This window comes from Carcharhinus amblyrhynchos, chromosome 31 (assembly GCF_965287045.1).
Source record: "Carcharhinus amblyrhynchos chromosome 31, sCarAmb.v2.hapA, whole genome shotgun sequence".
Classification (NCBI taxonomy): Eukaryota; Metazoa; Chordata; class Chondrichthyes; order Carcharhiniformes; family Carcharhinidae; genus Carcharhinus; species Carcharhinus amblyrhynchos.
In genome coordinates, this window is record NC_137354.1 from 7,704,166 (window position 1) to 7,731,244 (window position 27,079).

A 27,079-nucleotide genomic window follows, 5' to 3' on the forward strand; every position below is an offset into this window, starting at 1 on the left:
TCAGTTTTAATATCTCATCCGCCAGTGTAAAATTCAGCGCTGCTCTTGGGGGAAGCACTCCAGGACAGAGAAGCCAGCAATTAAGGATCAGTTTGCTTTACATTTTGCACTTTTAACCCTTTGAAATGGGACCTCTGACAGAGCAGCACTGGAGATAAGAGGGGATTCCCTCTTATCTGAGCATCTATTTGACGGGGGACGTTTATGATGAGACATCTTGTCTATTTATTCAACAGCCTCTTGAGAGACAGAATGGAGACGTGAGGTGTCTCCCAAAAGGGATCTTAGTGGACAGGTGGACATGATGGGTTCCACGGCGGCATGGTGACACAGTGGTTAGCACTGCTGCCTCACAGCGCCAGGGATCTGAGTTCAACCCTGGCTTCGAGTCACTGTGGAGTCTGCACATTCTCCCTGTGTCTGCGTGGGTTTCCTCCAGGTGCTCCGGTTTCCTCCCACAGTCCAAAGATGTGTGGGTTAGGTTGATTGGCCATGCTAAATTGCCCCTCAGTGTCAGGGGGATGAGCAGGGTAAATACGTGGAGTTACAGGAATAGGGCCTGGGTTGGATTGTGGCCGGTGCAACCTCGATGGGCCGAATGGCCTTCTTCTGCATTGTAGGGGTTCTATGCTAAGACTGATAGCCACAATTACACTTGGGGTTGTGTCTCACTCAAGAAGCATTGGCTGTATTGTCCATGCCCTGTCCAGATTCTGAGTGCTGGTGACGATGATGGAAACCCTACACACAGTCTCCCTGTGCGTTGGATTGTTGAGAACACACCAGCTAAAGTCATCACGAGGGGAACAGAATGGCGTAAAAATCTGGAAATCATGAAAGCTGCATCTGGTCTCAGATCAAATAACAAACTGTTAACTCAAATCTCCCAAACCTCCTCTTGGCAAGGTTGCTGATTCACTGTTGTGGGATGACATGGTGGCATAGTGGGGACATTCTCCTCTCTCCATCCCCCAAAATCTTTCCATCCCCAATCGGGGTCCAAAGATGTGTGCAAGTTAGGTTGATTGGATAAGTTAAGTTTATTTATTAGTGTCACAAGTAGGACTCGAGCCCCCTTGTTGACATCTGTTCATTTTATTTATTTATTAGCGTCACTAGTAGGCTTACATTAACGCTGCAATGAAGCTACTGTGAAAATCTCCTAGTTGCCACAGTCCGGCGCTTGTTCGGAGAGAGAATTTAGCATGGCCAATGCACCTAACCAGTACGTCTTTCGGACCTGCCCCTTGGTATCAGGGGGCTTAGCGGGGTAAATACGTGGGGTTATGGGAATAGGGCCTGGATGGGATTGGTGCAGACTCAATGAGCCAAATGGCCTCCTTCTGCACTGCAGGGATTCTATAATTCAAAACCCTGAAAACAGAAGTGGACTTTGCTTTAAAATGCAGTAAAAGCAGTCTCCCTGCTCGCCAACATCTCACCAGGGCCAAGCGAGCCGTCCACATCAGTAAGGACAGAGCCCGAAGGTCGTCTGAAGGTTGAACCACTCGCACCGACGTCACCCCCATCAATCAGCAATGATCTCACCAGCAGATAAATCCCACCGCTCACGCCATGTTTATGTCAGTGACAGGGAGACGCTCAGCACCTCTGCTCCAAATTGGCCTCTTAATAAATGCGATTCCCCCTCCCCGAGGGCATCTGTGCACTCCCAGGGGTTTGACACACGTCCCAATACGTGTGACATGAAAGCAACAGCAGTCTGCACCACCCCCGCGAAACTTACACCGAGCTGTCACAGCCAAGTGCTGAAAAACAACTTGTATTTATGTAGCAATTTTAAAGCCATCAAAGATCGCGAGGCACTTCACAGGAACATAGGACGGACAATACTTTACTCTGAGCTTAGAAAGATGGAGACATTAGGGGACAGGTACACAATTCCTCACCACCACACTGCCTAACACGGTGAAACACCTTCTCACCGCCTGCTCTTAGAACATAGAACATAGAACACTACAGCACAAACAGGCCCTTCGGCCCACGAGTTGTGCCGATCACATCAACACCTACCAACCTACAGACCTATCTATAACCCTCAATCTCATTAAACCCCATGTACTCATCCAGAAGTCTTTTAAAAGACCCCAGCGAGTTCGCCTCCACCACCACTGACGGCAGCCGATTCCATTCACTCACCACCCTCTGAGTGAAAAACTTACCCCTAACATCACTTCTGAACCTCCCTCCCCGCACCTTAAATCTGTGTCCTCTCGTAGCAACCATTTCAACCTGGGGAAATAGCCTCTGAGAGTCCACCCTATCTATTCCTCTCAACATTTTGTAAACTTCTATCAGGTCGCCTCTCAACCTTCGTCTCTCCAGGGAAAAGAGTCCCAGCTCCCTCAACCTAACTTCATAAGGCATGCCTCCCAGTCCAGGCAACATCCTTGTAAATCTCCTCTGTACCCTCTCAATAGCTTCTACATCTTTCCTATAGTGAGGCGACCAGAACTGCGCACAATACTCTAAATGAGGCCTGACAAGGGTCTTATAAAGTTGCAGCATTACCTCCCGACTCCTAAACTCAATCCCTCGATTAACGAAGGCCAGTACACCATACGCCTTCTTGACCACCTCCTCCACCTGCGAGGCCGATTTAAGAGTCCTGTGGACCCGGACCCCAAGATCCTTCTGCTCTTCAACACTACTCAGACTTCTGCCCTTGATAGTGTACTCGTTCATCCCGTTGGTTCTGCCAAAATGGACGACTACACATTTATCTGCGTTGAAGTCCATCTGCCACTTCTCCGCCCAGTCCTGCATCCTATCTATGTCCTGCTGCAACTTTTGCCATCCTTCCAGACCATCCACAACACGACCAACCTTCGTGTCATCAGCGAACTTACTTACCCATCCCTCCACTTCCTCATCCAGGTCATTTATGAAAATGACAAACAACAAGGGTCCCAGAACAGATCCTTGAGGCACTCCTGCTCTTTGGCAGGAATTTTATAGCCTTTTACGGTGGTGATGAGAAGGGGCCTTTCAACAGCTCACCAAGCGCGGGGGGAGGTGAGGTGGAACATCCCAGCCTCTGAGGCAGGTTTGGGCAGGAAACAGTATGAACCTTCTGGAATATCCAAACACTGCAGCACCACCAATTACTGCATCCGCAAACTCTGCAGTCTCTCCGTTTACCTGGACACAAGCTCGCTCAGTGACTCAAACTCAGTTACGCTTTAACAGCAGGTTTAATACAGGGAGACGGCACAGGGGAGAAAAAAAGAGCAGAACGGGAGACGAGGAACTTCAATTATGTGGACACATCGTAGAAGCCAAGGTTGCTCTCCTCTAAGCAGAGAAGCTTAAGAGGACATTTAAATTATCAAATCCGTACAGAAAGAAGGAGGTCATTCGGCCCATTGAGTCTGCGCCGAACACAATCCCACCCAGGCCCTATCCCCTTAACCCTCATTTACCCTCCTCATCTCCCTGACGCCAGGCTCAATTTAGCATGGCCAATTAACCTAACCCACGCATCTTTGTACTGTGGGAGGAAACCAGAGCACCCGGAGGAAACCCGTGCAGACATGGGGAGAACTCCACACAGACAGTGACCCGAGGCTGGAATTGAACCCGAGTTCCTGGTGTGCAAGGCAGCAATGCTAACCACTGTGCCGCCATGCCCCCCTTGATTGAGATTTACAAAATCACAAAGTGTTTGGATGGAGTAAACTTGTGTTTGGGTGGCACAGTGGTATAGTGGTTTAGCACCGCTGCCTCACAGAGCCAGGGGCCCGGGTTCGATTCCTGACTTGGGTCACTGTCTGTGTGGAGTCCGCACATTCTCCCAATGTCTGAATGGGTTTCCTCCGAGTGCTCCAGTTTCCTCCCACAGTCCAAAGATGTGTGGGTTAGGTTGATTGGCCATGCTAAATTGTCCCTTAGCGTCAGGGGGAACTAGCTAGGGTAAATACGTGGGGTTATGGGGATAGGGCCTGGGTGGGATTGTGGTCAGTACAGATTCAATGGGCCTAATGGCCTCATTCTGCACTGTAGGGATTCTGTGATAATTAAGGAGAAACTGTTTCCTGGGGCAGAAGGGTTAGTAACTAGGGGCCATGGATTTAAATGCAATCGACAAAAGGAGCAGAGACAACATGTCGAAACATTTTCTCACACAAGGTGTGAACGTACCGATGGAATGGGAAGGGGAAGCAGGTTCAATGGCGCTATTTAAAAGGAACTCGGCCCATCAAGTCTACACCAACCACAATTTCATCCAGACCCTATCCCCTCAACTTCATGTATTTACCCTGCTGGTCCCCCTGAAACTAGGGTCAATTTAGCACGGCCAATCAACCTAACCTGCACATCTTTGGACTGTGGGAAGAAACTGGAGCACCCGGAGGAAACCCACACAGACATGGGGAGAATGTGCAGACTTCACACTGACAGTCACCCGAGGCCGGAATTGAACCTGGGTCCCTGGCGCTGTGAAGCAGCAATGCTAACCACTGCGCCACCATGCCATCCATGTAGGCCAGACGAGGTAAGGACAACAGATTTCCAGATGCGTTCTTCTGATAATCAACAATGGTTTATTGAATTCAAATTCCACCGGCTGCCATGGCGGGATTCGAACCTGGGTCTCCAGAACATTAGATGAGTTTCTGGATTAATAGTCTAGCGATAATACCACCAAGCCTCCTCTGAGTTGAATGGCAGAGCAGGTTTGAGAGGTTGGGTGGCCTACTCCTGCTCCTGTGTTCCTTTGTGGGAAACACAATTAATTCAAAGGGTCAGCACTGACACAATGGGTCAAATAGCCTCCATCTATGTATCTGTTGTATCATAATTAAATAATCCAGTCCTATGTTGTTCTGCAAACAATGAAATCCTTCCCTGAGCAATGTGGTGGGAGGTGTAGTTTAGTCTACACAAATCCAACAGGTAGACACGTTCAGAGCACGAGTATAGCTACCTTCATTTATTTAGGACATGACTCAAAAGCCGTCTATTCATCTCCCACCTGTACCAATTTGTGAGACAGTAATGGGTCTAATTAGTGTGTGATTGCTAATTTGATACCATCCATTTGAATCCAATCCGAGGCACCAGCAATTAAAAGGCAGGGAGACCCAGTGCAATTAGCAAGAACCAAACCTATCTGCTTCCCTTACGTTCCGCAGACTGTTAGAAGTCGGATAATGATGAATGGTCACGAGTATTTCTGCTATTTAGGGTCCGATGATGGCCAGGGGAACCAGGCAATGCTCCCAGGGTATCATGAAGCCACCCAATCTCAGCCAGTGTAGGACAGAAGAGTAGCAAGTGCCCTGAGCACAGCCGAGATCTTTCCCCTGACTTATGTTAACCTATCAGCATTTTATTTCAGAAACTGGGGGGGAAATATGGCCCATGGTGCGTGTCAGTATTTGCTGGGGGATCCTGGGAGTGTGTGTCAGCATTCGCAGGGAGTCCTGGGGTGTGTTTTGGTTGTTATGATGTGGAGATGCCAGCGTTGGACTGGGGTAAACACAGTAAGAAGTCTCACAACATCAGGTTAAAGTCCAACAGGTTTATTTGGTAGCAAACGTCACTAGCTTTTGGGGCTTTTCCCCTTCGTCAGATCAAGTCAGAACTCCCCACTCACCTGACGAAGGGGAAAAGGCCCGAAAGCTAGTGATGTTTACTACCAAATAAACCTATTGGACTTTAACCTGGTGTTGTGAGACTTCTTACTGTGCATTTTAGTTCACAGGGAATCCCAGGGAGTCTGTCGGTATTCAAAGGGGGTTCCGGGGAGTGTGTCAGTATCTGCAGGGGGTTCTGGGGAGTGTGTCAGTAATTGCAGGGGGGGTCACTGGGGAATGTATCAGTATTTACAGGGGGTCCTGGGGAGTGTGTCAGTATTTACCAGGGGTCCTCGGGAGTGTATCAGTATTTACAGGGGGTCCCGAGAAGTGTGTCAGTGTTACAGAGGGTCCCGGGGAGTGTGTCAGTATTTATAGGGGGACCAGGGGAGTGTGTCAGTAATTACAGAGGGATCCCTGGGAGAGTGCCAGTATTTACAGAGGGTCCTGGGGAGTGTGTCAGTATTTATAGGGGTCCAGGGGAGTGTGTCAGTAATTACAGGGGGATCCCTGGGACAGTGCCAGTATTTACAGGGGGTCCCTGGGGACTGTGTCAGTATTCACACGGGGTCCTGGGGTATGTGTCAGTATTCACAGAGGGTCCCAGGAGAGTGTCAATATTTACAGGGGGTCCTGGGGTGTGGGTCAGTATTTACAGGGGGTCTCGGGGTGTGGGTCAGTATTTACAGGGGGTCTCGGGGTGTGGGTCAGAATTCATAACACAACATTTCACTATCCAGATAGCAAACAGAAGTTGCAGTGAGATCTGCAATTTCTCAGACAACAAATTACAGCAAAGTTACAACTTGTGTGTGAATGTAACAAGTACTCAAGACAGATGCTCCATACTCACATTGTCCACTGTAACTTTTCATTTTTTATCGAACTGTACAAAACCTGCCGAGAGACAAAGATGGAGGGAGAATGTGAGAAGAGTCATGATGAATAGTGTCGATCCTGCAAGAACCAAACTTTATATATAGCTTCAGGGTGTCAGCTTGGATTAGCAGCCAAAGGTTGAAGAATCTCCAGGGATTGAACAATCTGGACTGGCATTACAGTGCAGCACTGACAGAGGGGCACCTTGTCCCAGACATTACATTTAGGTGTGACGATAAACAGAATGGACCTACCTCGCACTAAACTGATCTTTCTTTACACCCTAGCTATGACTGTAGCACTACATTCTGCACTCTCTCCTTTCCTCCTCTATGAACGGTATGCTTTGTCTGTAAAACACGCAAGAAACAATGCTTTTGTTTCGTCACGTGTTTGTCACATGTATTAACATAAATCAAATCAAATCAAAATGTTATGTCTGCTTGAGAACCAAATGCAAATGTTATACTGGGAAGGCATGATATTCAGGAAAGATAAGATCTAAAGGGCTTTCATCATTTTAAATGCCAAATATTCTTACTTAAAGCATGTGAAATGATGTGTAAATATTGTTGCGAATTTTACATGGAAACATTTAACTAAGGGTTTTCCAGCATTTATTGCCCATCCCTAACTGCAGCGTGTTTTTCAGCGCCATTGACCATTGCCAGGATCTTTCATAGAGGGTCAGGACTGGATGATCCAGTCAGCAGGCAGAGCTAGAAGGTCCAGTCAGTAGGCAGGGCTGGAAGATCCAGTCTGCAGGCAGGGCTGGATCTAATCAGCAGGCAGGGCTGGAAGATCCAATCCGCAGGCAGGGCTGGAAGATCCAGTCTGCAGGCAGTTTATGTTAATACTGGAATGGACCAGGATGGGACTGTTCCATTTACAGATCTCTGCTTATACAGTGAGTGTGCCTATCCATTACACAATCTACCCCCAGAAGAGTGTCCTCTTGAGGGATTGTAAGGGGCTTTCCACATGCTGTTCTAACAGATTCTTATACTCGTTTCCCTTGTGGCTTCATCCTTGTGGACTTCTGCAGTACCATTCATGGGGGTTTGTTTGGATCAGGGCGTGAGCCATCTGACAAAATATTGCTCAGCCTTCCACAGGACTCTGGGTTATTTTTCACTCCCAGCTGTTACAGAAAGCACACAGGAAACTCAGTGACAAATTCAACCATGTATAAAATGCAATAAATTGCATGGGAATAGAACTAGGCCAGTTAGCCCCTCCAGGGTACATTGCCAAAGAACAATTAGACGATTGACTGAAGGAGTCCGTTGTTTGGCTGAGAGTTGGATATTTGACTGAGCGAGTGGAATATCGAGAGAAGTGACCATGTGTAATACCCTTTCCTTATCCATGACTATTTATTGAAGGAATGACAATAACAGTGCAGTCCCTTGCACATGTGGAATTCCGGGTCATGTCTTATTTTAAAGCTAATCAAGGATTGAGTTCTTTTTAAATTAATTCAAGGGATGTGAGCATCGCTGGCTAGGCCAGCATTCATTGCCCAACCCTAACTGTCCTCGAGAAGGTGGTGGTGAGCTGCTACAGTCCATGTGCTGCAGGGACACCAACAGCGCTGTTAGGGAGGGAGTTCCAAGATTTTGACCCAGTGACAGTGAAGGAACGGCCGATATATATCCAAGTCAGGATGGTGAGTGACTTGGAGGGCAACTTCCAGGTGATGGTGTTCCCAGATATCCACTGCCCTTATCCATCTAGATGGTAGCAGTCGTGGGTTTGGAAGGTGCTGTCTAAGGAGCCTTGGTGAGTTGCTGCAGTGCATCTTGTATATAATACACACTATTGCCACTGTGTGTTAGCGATGGAGAGAGTGAATGTTTATGGATGGGGTGCCAATCAAGCAGGGCTGCTTTGTCCTGGATGGTGTCAAGCTTCTCGAGTGTTGTTGGAGCTGCACCCATCCAGGCAAGTGGGGAGTATTCCATCACACTCCTGACTTGTGCCTTGTAGATGGTGGGCAGCGTTTGAGGAGCCAGGAGGTGAGTGACTCGCTGCAGGATTCCCAGCCTCTGGTTTGCATTTGTGGCCTCAGTATTTACATAGCTAGTCCAGTTCTGTTTCTGATCAACAATAATCCTCAGGATGTTGACAGTGGTGAATTCAGCAATGGTAATGCCATTGAATGTCAGAGGGTAATGGTTAGATTCTCACGTTCTTTGTACAATCTTTATTTTTCCCATGGCTTCATTCCAAAACTAATTTTCATAAGACTTTCCTAAAAATCCCTGGACACCTTCAAAGCACTTTACATAATGGGTTAGAAGTTCATGCTTCAGTGACAGACATCTCCATAGAGTGATCTCCATAGAAGAAGCTAAAGAGCCACGATTATGGTGTATCTAGTCACTTGCTAACCACTGGGAATAGTCTGTTTTCAGTTTGTTGAACCAGATTTCCACAGAGAACCGGGTGACACAGTCGGTAAGCATGCTCCCCTCTCCTTCTATCTCCAAAGCTAGGATTTAAATCCAACCGGACTTGTGGGGGTAAGTCCTCAGTGAAGAGTTTTTACAGGGACAGGAAAGAGTCAGGCAGTCTTAATATAAAGTTTATTTATTAGTGTCACAAGTAGGCTTGCATTAACACTGCAATGAAGTTATTGTGAAAATCCCCTAGTCGCCACACTCTGGCACCTGTTTAGGTACATGGAGGGAGAATTTAGCATTTGGGTCACTGCATGTCTTTTGGAAGGGACCGGAGCACCTGGAAAAAACCTACACAGACATGGGGAGAATGTGCAGAATCTGCACAGTCACCAAAGCCAGGAATCAAACCCGGGTCCCTGTGAGGCAGCAGTGCTAATCACTGTGCCACCATGCCTATAGTAGTTCACAATAAAAATATTCTCAAAGCATGGTGCAAACAGATACCATATTGCCTGCTACATGATGTACCAAGCTTCACCAGTTGGGCGTACATGACGGTGAGTCAGACTTTCAGAGGAACCCCCTCCCTGTTTGGCTTTTTAAGAGCAAAATTGCAAGTGTACGTGCAAAGTTGCTCAGCATATAACTACATATAGTGAACAGTGGAAGTAATCGTCCATTAACAGGGCAAAGTGCAAGGGAGCTTGACATGGTGTCCAACTCCTCCACCCCCCCGCGTCCCCCCACCCCACCCCCACCCCCATGTTGTGCCTGACCTGGTGCAGCTCAAAGCTGACCCCTGGGCAAGTTACAGGAAAAATATCCTGTTCCCAAATCACTGACGTCCCGTCAAAATTTCACAAATTCATCAGAACAGCCCTCTGTGAGTTTTGTTTCATTTTGACTATTCCAGTCTCTTTACAGAGGGGACCAATCTCTAACGACACAGAACATTTTGTTTCCCATCCTGCTGTCACATTAGGCGCATTGTTCACCCTTTCAGATACATCACAGCCGATGGAAAACGCAGCGATGTTTTAATATTGCTAAGCAAGACAGAGGAACAGCGTAGCATGAGATCCAATATAATAAAGTCTTCAATCATGTCATGCATGCTCTACGAGGTTCCCTGTTAGTTGTAAACCCCAAAACAGAAACATCCAAATTAAGCCAAGGGAACCATCTGAAGAGTTTACATTAAATAACATCTGCTCCACTCAGTGAAAGCTCTGGCGCCTAAGTGGGATGATTTTCTTCACAGCTTGTGTTACCCTGTTGCTGTTTTGGAGAGATTTACATGCACAAACAGAGTTTCCAGTGGAATGAGGTAAAGTCGCCAGAGTCCCAGGTGACCATACGCTCCTTTCCCCTTTGCAGGGGAGGGCTGACTGGCAGCGATTTTAACCTGAGGATCACCACACCTCAGGCAAGGGGCAAGATTGAGAAGACGGGGTCTTCATGAATAACCTCAGCCGGTATGGGAATTCATAGGATCCCTACAGTGCAGAAGGAGGCCATTCGGCCCTTCAAGCCTGCACCAACAACAATCCCACCCAGGCCCTATCCCCATAACCCCAGATATTTACTCTGCTAATTCCCCCGATACTAAAAGACAATTTAGCATGGCCAATCAACCTAACCCACACATCTTTGGACTGTGGGAGGAAACCGGAGCACCTGGAAGAAACCCACGCAGACATGGTGAGAACGTGTAAACTCCACACAGACAGTGACCCAAGGCTGGAATTGAACTCAGATCCCTGGCACTGTGATGCAGCAGTGCGAACCATTGTGCCACCATGCCAACCATGCAATTGAACCCATGCTGTTGCATCAGCAGCCAGCTGTTCAGCCTACTGAGCTAACCAGCCCCCTCCCCAACCAGTGAAGTGGGAGGTGCTCATTCAGACCCTTGAGAATATTCTGCCATTAATTGAGATCATGTCTGATCCATTAACTCAATTTGCCTTGGCTGCGTACCCCTAATATCCGTCACTAACACAAAACTGCTTGGTCAGTCTGAGATTTTGAGTTCTTCAATTGAACGAGATCCGGGTTCGATTCCCAGTTCGGGTCACTGTCTGTGCAGAGGTTGCAAATTCTCCCCACCATCCACACCCTTCCCCCCCCCCCCCCCCAACCCCATGTCTGCGTGGGTTTCCTCCAGGCACTCCAGTTTCCTCCCATGGCCCAAAGATGTGCGGGTTAGGTTGATCACACAAGTTAATTTCACCAGGGGGATTAACGGGGTAAATATGTGGAGTTACAGGTATAGGACCTGGGTGGGATTGTTGTTGATGTAGACTCAATGGGCTGAATGGCCTCTTTCTGCACTGTAAGGATTCTATGACTCTATGAACTGTTGTGTTTGAAAGAGTTGAACACTGCCAATGCCATTTGTTTAGAGCAAGAGAGGGCTCAGGCAGATTGCATAGGATATATGTCCCAGGAACAGGCCATTCAGCCCAACCAGTCCATGCTGGTGTTTGAGCTCCACTCAATAATCTTCCCATCTTTCATCAGCTAAATCTACCATTGTAACTCTCTATTCCTTCTTCCTCATCTGCTTGTCTAGTTCCCCGTTAAACCCATCGACACTATTCACTGCAGCCACTCCCTTTAGCAAGCTCCATACTCACATCGCTGTTTGGGTAAAGAAGTTTCTTCAAAATTCCCAATTGGATTTGTTCGTAACTATTTTATATCAATGCTCTCCAGTTATGCTCTTCCCCCCACAAGAAGAAACATTCTCTTTGTAACCACTCTTTAAAAGCTTTTCTAATTTTAAAGACCTCTACTAGATCACCCCTCAGCCTTCTTTTGCCAAGGCAGTAGCAACCCAGCCTGTTAATTCTTTCCTGGTGTGTAAATCCATACATTATTCTGATATCATCCTTGTTAATCTTCCCTGCACTCTCACCTGTGCCTCTTTATCCTTCTTATAATATCGTGATCCAAACTGCACGGGATACTAATGTGTTATATAGCATCTTATCGCATTATGCTGTATCGCACCTTGTCACAGTAAACAGACAAGGTGCTTCATATAATGACTTACTTGAAAAAGTAAAGTTTATTTATTAGTCACAACTAGGCTTACATTCACCCTGCAACAAAGTTACTGTGAAAATCCACTAGTCACCACACTCCGGCTCCTGTTCGGGTACACTGAGGGAGAATTTAGCATGGCCAGTGCACCTAACCTGCACACTTTTGGGCTGTGGGAGGAAATCAGAGCACCCAGAGGAAACCCACGCAGACACAGGGAGAATGTGCAAACTCCACACAGTCGGGAATCAAAACTACGTCCCTGGTGCCGTGAGGCAGCAGTGCTAACCACTGTGCCACCGTGATTTATTACTGTCATGTATTAGTACACAGTGAAAAGTATTGTTTCTTGCATGCTATACAGACAAAGCATACTCTTCATAGAGAAGAAAAGACACAGAACAAAATGTAGTGTTACAGTCATAGCTAGGGTGTAGAGAAAGATCAACATGGAGGTACAGGTCCATTCAGAATTCTGATGGCAGCAGGGAAGAAGCTGTTACTCTGTAGCCAAGTGTGGCAGTCACAATCCAGTTAATGAATGATCAACAAATATATTTTTGGCTGTGAGTAGAATGTTGGCCAAGACAAGGCTGGTAGACTCACGGCCTCAATTTAGCATCTCCTCTGAAAAGGCAGCATTGGCTAATAGTACAATGCACATTTGATATTAACCCCTTAGACGTTATGCTCCAATTCCTGACCAACATTGTGCCATTCAGTTTGGTCACTGCTGATCTACAGCTCAGCTCCAACACTTGGCTTTGTTCTGTATTCCTTCACATCCAACAAGTTTATTTCCCATTGACACCAGTGACTGGTTGCCAACCACAGCAACTTTGGATCAGGATCCTGGTGATCCACACTCTGACTTTCCCCACTCTTGTTGGGATGGAACAAGTGAGTCTCTCCCAGTATCAGAACCAAGATAGTGAATGCAATGCAAATCATTTACAAATTAGAAAGGAGAAAGATAAGAAATAAACCACAAGTTACCAATTTGTGGAACCTCAGTAAACTTCCAGGTGGCCGGAACACTGAGTGTAAAACATTTGGAACAACACAGAGGAAGAGTTAAGTTTATTTAATAGTGTCAGAAGTAAGCTTCACAGTAACATTGTAATGAAGTTACTGTGAAAATCCCCTAGTCACCACACTCCGGCGCCTGTTTGGGTACACGGAGGGTGAATTTAGCATGGCCAATACTCTTAACCAGCACATCTTTCAGACTGTGGGAGGAATCCGATGCGCCCGGAGGAAACCCATGCAGACACGGGGAGAATATGCAGACTGCGCAGTCACCCAAGTCGGGAATCATACCCGGGTCCCTGACGCTGTGAGGCAGCAGTGCTAACCGCAGTGCTAACCACTGTGCCACGCTGCTGCCCAAAAAGAGAGTGCATTAAAAGTAAAACTAAAATTTAAAGTTTATTTTTTAGTCACAACTGGGCTTACATTCACACTGCAAAAAAGAAGACGAAAAGCCCCTAGTCACTACAGTCCTGCGCCTGTTTGGGTACTCAGAGAGAATTTAGCATAGCCAATTCACCTAACCTGCTCATCTTTGAATTGTGGGAGGAAACCAGAGTACCCGGAGGAAACCCATGTCATACCATCAGCTACAGAAAGTGAAATAAAGAGAAAGAAAGAAATACTGGATTAACAGACAGAAAAGGGACAGAAGGAGAAAGTAAAAATAAGGTAGAATTTGGCATTTTTTGAACTGTCCTGAGACCATTCATGACCTGTAAGAAGGAGTGTCTGAACCTACAAATGCTTATATTATGATGATTGGCAATCATTAACCATTACGACATTGTGGAGGGTTAGACACTAGATTTAACCTTGTGATACCATTAGTGTGTAAAGACAGCAAACTTCTTGTAAATCATGGACAGATTAAGCGCAAATTGGTGCTTCCACAAAGCTAAAAATGGAGCGGGACATCCTGGGGGTTACCACTGACCAGAAACTGAACAAACCAGCCAAATAAATACTGTGGCTACCAGAGCGAATCCTGCAATGAATAACTCACTTCCTGATTCCTCAAAGCCTGTCCACCACAAGGCACAAGTCAGGAGTGTGATGGGATTCTCTCCACTTGCCTGGATATGTACAGCTCCAACAACACTCCAGGATAAAGCAGTCCGCTTGATTGGCGCCCCAATCACAAACATTCACTCAGTCCGCCCAAAGAACATTTGCAGCAGTGTGTACTATCCACAACATGTACTGTAGGAACTCAGCAATGTTCTTTAAACTTTAGACAACACCTTCCAAACCCATGACCATCTAGAAGGTCAAGGGCAGCAGATACATGGGAACACCACCAACTGGAGGTTCCCCTTCAGGCTACTCACCATCCTGACTTGGAAATATCATAGAATCATAGATTCCTACGGTGCAGAGGAGGCCATTCAGCCCATTGCATCTGCACTGACCACAATCCCACCCAAGCCCTATTCCCACAACCTCATGCCATTTACCCTAGCTAGTCCCCCCCAACACTAAGGAGCAATTTGGCATGGCTAGTCCACCTAACCTGCACATCTAGGACTATATCATCGCTCCTTCACTGTCGCTGGGTCAACATCCTGGAATTCCCTCCCTAACAGCACAGTGGGTAAACCTACACCACATGGATCAGACTGGCAACTCACAACCACGTTCTCAAAGGCAATTAGGGATGAGCTGACCTAGCCAATGATACCCATCTATGGATGAGTTTTTAAAAAGCAACCAGCAATTTGTGGTGAACATGATTCGTTTGCTTGTTGGTGACAAATCCAGGGTCAGTTTGTGCATTAGTAACACAAGTATGTGTTTCAATAGCATTTAACTCTCAGCAAAAATATGGCCCATTGTTCCAGGGGACAGAAAGCCACTAATCTCACTCTCCTGTTTCGGATCTCCAAAGACAAGTGCCAGCGACATGAGTGGAGGGTCAACAGTCAAATGGAAAGGACTCGTTGAATGTTTTTAAGGCAAAGATAGATAGATTTTTGAACAGTAAAGAAATTAAGGGTTATGGTAAGCGGGCGGGTAAATGGAGCTGAGTCCACGAAAACATCAGCTATGATCTTATTGAATGGCGGAGCAGGCTTCAGCAGGAAATCTGGCATGTCAGCTACAACTCTCACCAACTTTTACACATGCAGTATAGAAAGCATTCTTTCTGGTTACATCACAGCTTAGTATTGGCTCCTGCTCTGTTCAAGACTGCAAGAAACTACAAAAGGTGGTGAATGTAGCCCAATCCATCACTCAAACCAGCCTCCCATCCACTGACTCTGTCTACACTTCCCGCTGCCTCGGCAAAGCAGCCAGCATAATTAAGGACCCCATGCACCCCAGAAATATCAGGCTGGCACAGTGGTTAGCACTGCTGCTTCACAGTTCCAGGAGCCCAGCTTCGATTCCCGGCTTGGGTCACTGTCTGTGTGGAATCTGCACATTCTCCCTGTGTCTGCGTGGGTTTCCTCCAGGTGCTCCGGTTTCCTTCCACACTCCAAAAATGTGCAGGTTAGGTTAACCAGCTGTGCTAAATTGCCCCTTAGTGTTCTGGGATGCGTAGGTTAGTGGGTAAATATGTAAGGTGTGGGGATAGGGCCTGGGTGGGATTGTTGTCAGTGCAGATACGATGGACTGAATGGCCTCCTGTAGGGATACTATGATACTTCCATCAGGAAAAAGATACAAAAGTCTGAGGTCACGTACCAACCAACTCAAAACAACTTCTTCCCTGCTGCTGTCAGACTTTTGAATGGACCTACCTCAAATTAAGTTGATCTTTTTCTGCAACATAGCTGTGACTGCAACTACCTTCTGTACCCTCTCTCATTTCCTTCTCTATGAGCAGTATGCTTTGTCTGTATAGCACGTAAGAAACAATACTTTTCACCGTATTAATATACATGTGACAATAATAAATTGTGTCAAATCATAAATCAAATAAAAGGCTTGAGTGGCCAGATGGCCTACTCCTGCTTCTAGTTCTCGTAACTAGGATGTAAATAGCAGGGCAGTGGAACTGGATGAAGACTGGGACTGAATCCTGGGGGTTTGGATTAGATCTGCTGGGCATTGCTCTTGTTTGGCCAGGGTTTCAATGGCGGGACTGCTGCCAAGAATATTGCTACTGCATTGCATACACACACACAAACACACACACACACACATTGCAAGTAAACAGAAGGTGAAAGCACAAACCACAAAGTTCCCAGAGCAACAGCCTCTGGAACTTGAGTGATTCTCACTCCGCTCAGGTCCCACAGTTTTCTGCCCTTTTACTGCAATGCAGCAAACGGGAGGCAGGGGGGCTGCTATCCTGCATTTGGGGAACCAGCGCTCCTGTTCCCCCCACCCCCAAATCTTAACCCTCCCCCCCCCACCTTGCACTGTTCCAATGTTGGTGGTGGTGGTGGGGGGGGGGGAGGTTGGAGAAGTGTAGCAAATTTCCGGAGCTCCCCAACTTCAGTGGGATCCTCATTCAACACATGTAATGAACCAGGAGCTGGGACACACACACACACAAACAGGAGGATGTGACTGGCATTATTATAGTCTAAACTTTCCCCAATTTCCCCTTCACTTGCGTCCCTAGAATTAAAAGATTTTTTTAACATTAATTAAGAGAGAGGGAGAGAGAAATCCAGCCAATGCTCTCTGTCTCTCTCTCCCCTTTCCCTTACCTTCTTATTCTGTACTTTAGCCGCTCCCGCTGTTCGCAGCGATTTGGAGCGTTGCGGTGGCCGGTACCGAGCGGCGTGAGCGCCGCAGTAATCCCGGTTGTAGCGGGCAGAGGCTGCGGAGCGGGGCCGCAGGTTCTCCCCGGTGTGGACGCTGTTCAATCCGATCATGCTTGCCTCTGGCGAGAGGCTATGGGCAGATTCATGCACACAGACTGCAACCTGAACCTGGGCACCTTCAGACTGAAATAGCTTACTGCACAGAGAGAGAGACAGACAGGGAAGCTCTCTCTCTCTCTCTCTCTCTCACACACACACACACACACACACACACAGATAACAGAGACACAGAGAGACAGACAGGGGAGCTCACACACACACACAGATAACAGAGACACAGAGAGACAGACAGGGGAGCTCACACACAAACAGATAACAGAGACAGAGAGACAGACAGGGGAGCTCACATACACACAGATAACAGAGAGACAGACAGGGGAGCTCACACACACACACAGATACACAGAGAGAGAGAGACAGACAGGGGAACTCACAGCACACACACACACACACACACACAGATAACAGAGAGAGAGACAGACAGGGGAACTCACAGCACACAGATACACACAGACAGACAGGGGAGCTCACTGTACACACACACAGATACACAGAGAGAGAGAGACAGACAGGGGAGCTCACAGCACACTCACACAGACAGATACAGAGAGAGAGGAAGACACACACAGAGGGGGCTCACTGCACACACAGACATACACACAAACAGGCAGAGAGAGAGAGAGTGACAGAGACACACAGATTGATGGGAGCTCACTGCATAGAGAGAGACAAAAAGACACAGAAGGACACAGACAGAAAGACACACACTAGCTCACTGCACACAGAGATACACACACTGACAGAGAGACTCACGACACAGAGAGAGAGAGAGACAGAGACACAGACAGAGAGATACACACACACTGACAGAGAGGCTCACTAGAGAGACAGAGACACGGACAAAGAGGATCTCACTGCACACACACACACACTGAAAGACAAACAGAAGAACTCACTGCACACAGAGACACAGGGAAGCTCACAGCGCACAGAGACAAACACAAACAGAGGTGCTCACTATATACACACACACACACAGTAATTGCTACACAGTGCAGGTCACAGTACAGCACATCCACCGATCAATAGCCCGTGCTCGGGGCTGGGACTAAATTAACATTGTAATTGCCAGACTTTTTGCCAGATCATTGGGAGCATCTCTCTCTCTCTCCTCCCCCTCTCCATTCTCTTCCCCTCCTCCTTTTTATACAAGCAATATTGGTGTGATGCCTTGGGGAGGCTCCTGTCACCTATTCCTCACTAATATTAGTGACTGTGCTGGAACGTTTAGTAGGCGTCGAGTGTTTTCAATGTCAGACACAGAAAATGTCAGCTCCTAATTAGCACTGTGGGCAATGCTCAGAGCTCAATACATCTGGTTTTATACGTAGGCTGTTTTTCTCAATAAGTATATTTAAAAGCATAGGAGCAGGTTTACAAGTGATGTGCTTTTATTAATCTTGCATATCGGCAGTGCCCACATTCCACGCCACCCAATGCCACCTCCACCACACGCTGAGAAGGGTATCTGCCAACACCCCCCCCCCCGCCCCACTGACAACTCAAAACTGTCGGGCATGGGCACAGTGGGCGATGTGATGAGCAGCTACACCCCTCACCCCTCCATCCCTGTCCACCCCCATCCTGCCATCTCGAACTGGTCCTCAGTGCAAGAGGGGCGGCACGATAATTAGCACTGCTGCCTCACAGTGCCAGGGACCCGGGTTCGATTCCCGGCTCGGGTCACTGTCTGTGCGGAGTCTGCACGTCCTCACCATTTCTGCGTGGGTTTCCTCCCACAGTCCGAAAGAGGTGCGGGTTGAGTGGATTGGCCCTGAGTGTCAGGGGATTAAGAGGGTAAATGGAGTTATGGGGATAAGGGCTGGGTGGGACTAGTTGTCAGTGCAGACTCGATGAACCAAACGGCCTCCTTCAGCACTGCAGGGACAGTATGAATACTGTGCACCTCAGTACCCCAGTGTTCCCCGTACTGTACATCAATCATAAGCAATGATCCTGGAGAGACACGTAGTATACTGAGAGACACATTTTGCATGCTAACTCAAGTACAGCATATATTACAGCATGCACAACATGTGAACTTTGGACATGGAACGCCAGACTCGAAACCCTAGCTCTATTCTCACTCCACAGATGCTGCCAGACCTGCTGAGATTTTCCAGCATTTTCTGTTTTTGTTTCAGATTCCAGACTCTGCAATATTTTGCCTTTACTAGAATGAACATGTTTAATTTAGAAGTCTGCATTTTCAGGCCTCTAGCTGTTTGAAGCATTAACTCTGTTTCTCTCTCCACAGTTGCTGCCTGTCCTGCTGAGGACTTCCAGCATTTATCCACTTCTGCTTCAGATTTCCAGCTCTTTTTGCAGTATTTCGCCTTTGTGTGTTCTATTCCAGAGCAGGCACACTGTATTGTGACCACATGCACTACTCCATGTTCAGTGTACACCAGCCTCACAACACCAGGTTAAAGTCCAACAGGTTTATTTGGAATCACGAGCTTTCAGAGTGCTGCTCCTTCATCAGATGAAGAAGGAGCAGCGCTCCAAAAGCTCATGATTCCAAATAAACCTATTGGACTTTAACCTGGTGTTGTGAGATTCCTTACTGTGCCCCACCCCAGTCCAACACCATCATCTCCACATCATTGTATACTAGCACAATGACACAGTGGCACAGTGGTTAGCACTGCTGCCTCACAGTGCCAGTGGCCAGGGTTCAATTCTGGCCACGGGTCACTGTCTGTCTGGAGTTTGCACATTCTCCCTGTGTCTGCGTGGGTTTCCTCCGTGTACTCCGGTTTCCTCCCACACTCCAAAGATGTGTGGGTTACGTTGATTGGCCATGCTAAAATTGCCCCTTAGTGTTGGGGGGGGTGGTGCTAGCAGGGTCAATACATAGGGTTACTCTACACAAACAGTGACCTGAGGCCGGAATCGAACCCAGGTCCCTGGTGCTGTGAGGCAGCAGTGCTAACCACCGTGCCACCCCATGAGGCTGTTATCCAGAGAATGAAATTCCAAGATTAGTGACGGAGGTTCAGGGTTGCAGAGGTACCAAGAGTTTGGCCCTGGAGGTTCACAGAGAGGCTTTGGAATATTCTGATGTTCGATCAGTTGTAAAGCAGGCAAAATGGATGGTAATGCAGAAAGGTTGGCACCATTCACTGGAGCGACAGTGCTCAATGAATTGAATAGCCTTTAGATCACACACCGCTTTCTACCAAGCAGGCATTGAAATTGTAATGAGGCGAGGGGTGACTGCACGGTATAGACCAATTGAAAGTGCCGACATGGCAACGTCAGTGACAATCTGAAACAGTGAACCACAAAAAGGTACAATACTGAAATACAAAATCTAATTTTAAAAATGCATTTCCTTTTATGCCTGTGTCCCTGATGCGTACATAAACGGCACTCTGAACTACAATAGAACTGGGAGCATCAAACTGAAAGCATAGCCTCCAGAATGTATGCTTAATTATGTTATTAATTTTAAGTCTCCTGTTCATTGGTGGCTAGGGAAATATTTGCTGCGCTTGTTCCTCATGATTTCTGAATTTTCTGAAAGGAACGCATTTGTCGGGACTTGAGGAAAGTTATTTTGTTTCGCCCAAGCATGGAAACTTAGCCCCAGTCTCTCGAGAGTGAGCCCAGCAGCCCTCTGCTGTGAACCGACTATTTGGGTTAGCTTGTAGCTCTGACTCGGAAATGAGAGCATCTGAAAATATCGAGTGGCCCAGTGTTCGCCCGCTGAGTTTAACTTTCCAACAAGACCCCCCCCCCCCCCCCCAATGGAGTCGTGTGTGAAATAGAAAGAAGTTGCGTCTGGTGAAAACTGACAATGTGTGATTGTACCCAAAGCATTCAAATCAGGGGCAGCACATAGGTTAGCACTGCTGTGTCACAGCTCCAGGGACCTGGGTTTGATTCCTGGTTTGGGTCATTGTCTGTGTGGAGTTTGCACATTCTCCCCGTGTCTGCGTGGGTTTCCTCCAGGTACTCCGGTTTCCTCCCACAGACCAAAGATGTGAGGGTTAGGTTGATTGGCCATGATACATTGCCCCTTAGTGTACCAGGATGTGTAGGTTAGAGGGATTAGCGGGGTAAATGTGTGGAGTTAGAGTCTGGGGTGGGATTGTTGTCGGTGCAAACTCGATGGGCCAAATGGCCTCCTTCTGTGCTGTACGGTCTCTATGATTCTCTATGTGAGAAGTTTCAAAAGTGCGATCTGTGGATTCGGGATCTGCGTTGGAAGCCTTTTACCTGAGATCGAGCCCTAGATCAGGTGCAATCAGGTGCCTTTCCTTGTCAGCTTGGATCTTGCCCTGTCTCTCTTGTGAGGCATCAGTGCTACCCACCGTGCTGCCCATTTACATGCCATTTATTTGAAAGGGCAGCATCTTGGTTTGACATTTCACCCAAAAGACCTCACCCTCCGACAATGCAGCAGTCTCTCGGTAACTTCATGGATCTGTTTGTTGTTGCTCAGAATGAGGGATCACCAGCATAAGGGTGCCTGGAAAGTACAGGGATCCCTCTGGGTCCAGATGTACTTGCGTCCCTGGAGGTTTTGATTTTGCTCTGGTGTTTGTGAATCTGCACAGTGATGTTGGGTCTTGACCGTGACCATGAACTGATATCAATCTGAAATGGCTTTTGGAGGAAGCAAGGAGATGGATTAAGGGCCAGTCATGCCTGGTCTGTGTGTTGGCTTTGTAACATTAAGAAAGGAAGCCACAGAGTTCCACACGGCAGTCACTGACCCGCCAGTTTCAGGATTCCAATGCTGCATCCGTATTTCCTATTTCTGCTTATTTTCTATATTTCCTGACAAACAATGCACTATTTTCCTGAACAGAACATGCGCAGCATTGATGGGTCAGTTTTACTTTAGGTAGCTGATGGCGTTCAAAACAGGCATTAGACCAGAAGTCATGAGGAGATGGTGGTTTAGTGGTAATGCCAATGAACTTCAATGTTGCGAATTCAAATCCCACCAGGAAATTCAATTTAATTAATTAAAAATTAATAATAATGGAATTGAAACTGACAGAAAGAAATCTGGTTAACTTTGCTTCACTTCCTTTAGGGGAGGGCAGTAAAAAGCCTCACAAATCCAGGTTAAATTCCAACAGGTTTATTTGGAATCATGAGCTTTCGGAGCGCTGCTCCTTCATCACGTGAGGGAAGGAAATCCGCCTGTGAATTTAGGGAAGGAAATCTGCCATCTTTATCTGGTCAGACCTACATCGCTGTTCCTTCCCTGTCGCTGGGCCAAAATCCTGGAAATCCCTTCCTAACATAACAGCACTGTGGGTATACCTACTCATGATATGGAGATGCCAGCATGAGGATGGCCTCAACCAGGATCTTGGGTTCATGTCACACCATCTGTGACCCCCACAACTTGTCTGGGCTTGCAAAATCTCACTAACTGTCCTGTCTGGATACGATTCACACCTCTTTAACCTGTGCTTAGCCCTCTCTCCACCCGCATTGTCTGCACCTGTAAAGACTCGATTACCTGTTAAGACTCACATTCCAAACATTATCTTGTAAATTGAGTTTGTGTCCGTGAATGCCCTGTTCGTGAACACTACTCCTCACTCACCAGATGAAGGAGTGACACTCCGAAAGCTAGTGCTACCAAATAAACCTGTTGGACTTTAACCTGGTGTCGTGAGACTTCTTACTGTACCTACACCACAGGGACTGCAGCAGGTTCAGGAAAGCAGCTCACCGCCACCTTCTCAAGGGGCAATCTGGGATGGGCAATAAATGCTGGCCTAGCCAGTGGCATTCTGTAAATGAATTTTAATAAACTTGCCATGGGTCACTATCAGTGTGCCCATATTTACATGGAGCATCTGGGAGCAAGACCATAATTATATGGGGTCCCCGGAAGTATGCCCATAGTTGTTCAGGGCCACTGGGAGTAGTCCCATATCTGGGGATAATTACACAGGGACCTTCGAAAACAACTGCCTTAGATAACTCCAAATCCATTATTTGTGCTTTGAAAAACAAAAAGGAAACATGTTTTATTTTCCAGGACACGGATGATTGGTCCCATCGGTGGTTACAATCAGGCTGCCCGCTCTTTTATTTCTTAGTGTGGGAATCATTGCTTTACCCAGCGCATCAGGATTTCTCTGGCGAAGAGTTACCCAGTCTGCAGGGAGTGGGAGAGGAAGAGGGACGCACTAATAAATGACCCAATATCACTGCACAGAGGCACAAACACAAGGGCAAAATTAAAACCTCCAGGGATGCAAGTCCTCCCTCAGGTATGTCTGGCTCCAGAGGGATCCCACTACTTTCCAGGCACCCTTATGCAGGTGATGCCTTCATTCTGAGCAGCGACAAACAGATCCAGCTGAACTGCCTGCTAAACTCCGTCTGCAAATTATCGTCCCAGTAGACACAAGATTCCCTAGCGAACGCAGTCACTGACAGAGCCCCTTCAAGCTCGAAGGAAAGAGGATGCAAGATGGAACGGGTCTGTGTCATTTCCTCTGTAATTTCCTCCGGTTAAGCTGTGTAATTATAAACATCGACAGGCTCGAAAAGCAATTTTAAAAGGTAATGGGGTATGGAAATGCCACAGATACAAACTAGGAGCAGGAGTAGGCCATTCAGCCCCTCGAGCCCATTTGGTAAGGTCATTGCAGATCTGATTGTGGCCTCAGCCCTATTTTCCTGTCTACCCACCACCGCCGCCCCCCCCACCTTGTGCTATGTTGGTCTTCATCTCAAGGGGGTCGGGATTAAATAGAAAAAGAATGGACATTACGTTGCAATTTCTCTCTGCAACTGAAAGCATGAGAACCAAAAACTGCCCAGCGTCAGAGTCAAGGACAATTTCTTGAGGTTGGGGAGGAACTCGGGAGTGGGAGGTGAAGTTGTGGTCCATCTAGGACAAGGAAAGAGCTTCATCACAGGGCACTGGCAGCAGTACCAAGGAAAGAGGAAGCTGTAGTGTTGGGATAGCCTTCACCTGAACCACACAGGGACCAACACACTGGCAAAATGAATACACATATTAGAGTGTGCCAGCAAATACCATAAGGTAAACTTGTAAAAAGTTTGAATGACAGGTCCTTTATCTGGGTGCATGCAGCATTTATAACAAGCTAGATGAACTGATGGCACGGTAGCGCAGTGGTTAGTGCTGCTGCCTCACAGCGCCAGGGACCCGGGTTCAATTCCTGGCTTGGGTCACCAGCTGTGTGGAGTTTGCACATTCTCCTCGTGTCTGCGTGGGTTTCCTCCGGGTGCTCTGGTTTCCTCCCATGGTCCAAAGATGTGCAGGTTAGGTTGACTGGCCATGCTAAATTGCCCCTTAGTGCCGAGGGGGTGGGGGGGAAGAGAACAGCAGGGTAAATGTGTGGGGTTAAGGGAATAGGGCCTGGGTGGGATTGTGGTCTGTACAGACTCAATGGGCCGAATGACTTCTGTACTGTAGGGGTTCTACGATTCTGTGATAACACGAATAGAGACAAATGTTTCTGATGTGGCTCTAAACTGACCATGGCTGGGACCTGAATATTCAAGGGTATTTAGCAGTTCAGAATGATTGGGAGAAAGGGAAAGGAGGTGGGGTAGCTTTGCTAATAAAGGATGAGATCAGAACAGTAGTGAGAAATGATCTTGGTTCAGAGGATCGAAATGTAGAATCAGCTTAGATGGTGATAGGAAATAGCAAAAGGAAGTTACTGGAGGGAGTTATTTAAAGGCTCCCTGTCGGTAACTACACTGTAGAGTATAAATCAACAAATAGAATCATAGAATCCTACAGTGCAGAAGGAGGCCATTCGGCCCATAGAGTCTGTACCAACCACAATCCCACCCAGGCCCTATCCCCATGCCTTTACCCTAGCTAGTCCCCCGACACTAAGAGGCAATTAAGCATGGCCAATCCACCTAACCCGCACATCTTTGGAACCTGGGGGGAAACCGGAACACCCTGAGGAAACCCACGCAGACATGGGGAGAACATGCAAACTCCACACGGACAGTGACCCAAGCCAGGAATTGAACACGGGTCCTTGGCGCTGTGAAGCATCAGTGCCAACCACTGTGCCATCATGCTGCCCTTATAGTGGGGGACAAGTGTATGAAAAAGAAGTGAGTCACTAAAGCGAGTACTGGTCCATTAGAGGGTTAGACAAGTTAGTTAATGATAGGAAACAAAAAAGGGCAGAGGCTTTGAACAAATATTTTGTCTGTATCTTCATAGAGGACGATACAAAAGCCATCTCAAGAATAATTCAAAGGCTGGGTGCAAAAGGGAGGGAGGAATTGAAAATAATCACGAGTAGAGTGAAAATTCAATGCTCCCAGGGAGAGGAAAAGTGAGAGCAATGATCTATAAAGCAAGCAAATGAAAAAAAATCCAATCGCATTGCCTAAAGCAGAGTTTGGAGCAGCTGATGAACGTTCTGCTCAGACCCAGTGATGCGTGTGCTTGAACCCGGAGGCTGGCAGACTCTGCTACATTACTGAAGGGGAACGGGGGGAGCTGGTGGTCAATGTTCCTCCAGCAACTGGAGGCCATATCACTGAGAAGGAACACCAATCAATGCTCTGGGTCACAGCTCCGATTTCATAGAGACGGGTGAGAAGTAACTTTGCAGCACGCCTTAGTGCACCACTGCGATATCCCAGCCTGCTTTCCAACCATTCTGCACCTCAAACAACTCCTTTAACATCATAGCATTAGCCATTTGCTGTTTTACCTACCTGTCTTTGATTCCAATAACTGGCCCTCAGCCACTTTGAGTATTTTCACATTGAATTAGTACCAGACATTTTCCATTACCGCTCTAAACCCAATGATATTCTCACTGTTTCCAAAACACTTTCCAATAAACCATACCACACTTGGCCCAGAACCAGGGTAACTACCTTCCTCACTGGACTGGAAATATGAATCAAGAAAATGTGCTTTTACCCATTTCTGGAATTCCTTCCCCTCTTTGCAGTTCACACTGTAATTTTCCCAATCTAGGATAATTGAACACCCCGGTTATCGTGACTCTAGCTCTTGCATCTAACCAAAGAATGGCAGAGTGTTGGCTCTGGCAAGAAAACCGGTTTCTCTCCAGATCTTACCGCACTCTGCCATAAAGACACAAGTGGGTGAGTTTCACACCATCATGCAGAGCAGCAATCTCAACACACCAGCAAAGTCCGGCTGCACTGAAATTGGGCTGCCATGTTTAAAGGGCACCTCAATCAGAAAATACAGAAACCTCTCCCCCTGGTCTGGTGCGACAATAATCTCTCCCTCAATGTCAGCAAAACAAAGGAGATTGTCATCGACTTCAGGAAGTGTGGTGGAGAACATGGCCCTGTCTACATCAACGGGGATGAAGTGAAAAGGGTCGAGAGCCTCAAGATTTTAGGTGTACAAGATATCCTGGTCCATCCATGCCGATACTATAGTTAAGAAAGCCCACCAATGCCTCTACTTTCTCAGGAGACCTTGCCTTTGACAAGGTCCCTCATGGCAGACTGGTGCAGAAGGTGAGTCGCATGGGATCAGAGGTGATACAAAACTGGCATAAAAGACAGAGGGTAGCAGTGGAAAGGCGCGTTTCTGAACAGAGGGCTGTGACAAGTGGAGTTCATGATGTGGAGATGCTGGCATTGGACTGGGGTAAACACAGTAAGAAGTCTCACAACACCAGATTAAAGTCCAACAGGTTTATTCGGTAGCAAATGCCACCACCTTTCGGAGCACTGCCCCTTCATCAGGTAGGTGGGAGTTCTGTTCACAAACAGGGCATATAAAGACACAAATTCAATTTACAGAATAATGATTGGAATGCGAGTCTTTACAGCTAATCAGGTCTTAAAGGTACAGACAATGTGAGTGAAGAGAGCGTTAAGCACAGGTTAAAGAGATGTGTATTGCTCCAGACGGGACAGTTAGTGAGATTTTGCAAGTCCAGGCAAATCATGGGGGTTACAGATAGTGTGACATGAACCCAAGATCCCGGTTGGGGCCGTCCTCTTGTGGTGTTCCTCAGGAATCAGCGCTGGGACCTTTGCTGTTTGTAATATATATAAATGATTTGAAGGAAAATGTAACTGGTTTATTCAGAAAGTTTGTGGACGACACAAAGGTTGGTGGATTTGCAGATAGCGATGAGGGCCATCAGAGGATACAGCAGAATATAGATCGGTTGGAGACTTGGGCAGAGAGATGGAAGATGGAGTTTAATCCAGACAAATGTGAGATAATGTATTTTGGAAGGTCTAATACATATAGGAAATATACAATAAATGGCAGAACCCTTAAGACTATTGAAAG

The 27,079-nt window shown here is 47.2% G+C and overlaps 1 protein-coding gene across 9 annotated transcripts in view; it reads right to left on the reverse strand.

Moving 5' to 3' along the window:
• Window positions 1-27,079, reverse strand: part of LOC145360525 (PH and SEC7 domain-containing protein 1-like) — a 184,143-nt gene that overhangs the window by 28,061 nt on the left and 129,003 nt on the right. For 8 of the 9 annotated variants that reach the window (XM_080215789.1, XM_080215788.1, XM_080215782.1 and 5 more), the window contains one exon: window positions 6,454-6,497. In XM_080215789.1, the coding sequence (XP_080071915.1) occupies window positions 6,454-6,497 (44 nt within the window). Of the gene's footprint in view, window positions 1-6,453; window positions 6,498-16,623; window positions 17,804-27,079 lie in introns of those variants that run through there. The other variant, XM_080215791.1, reaches the window with a different exon arrangement.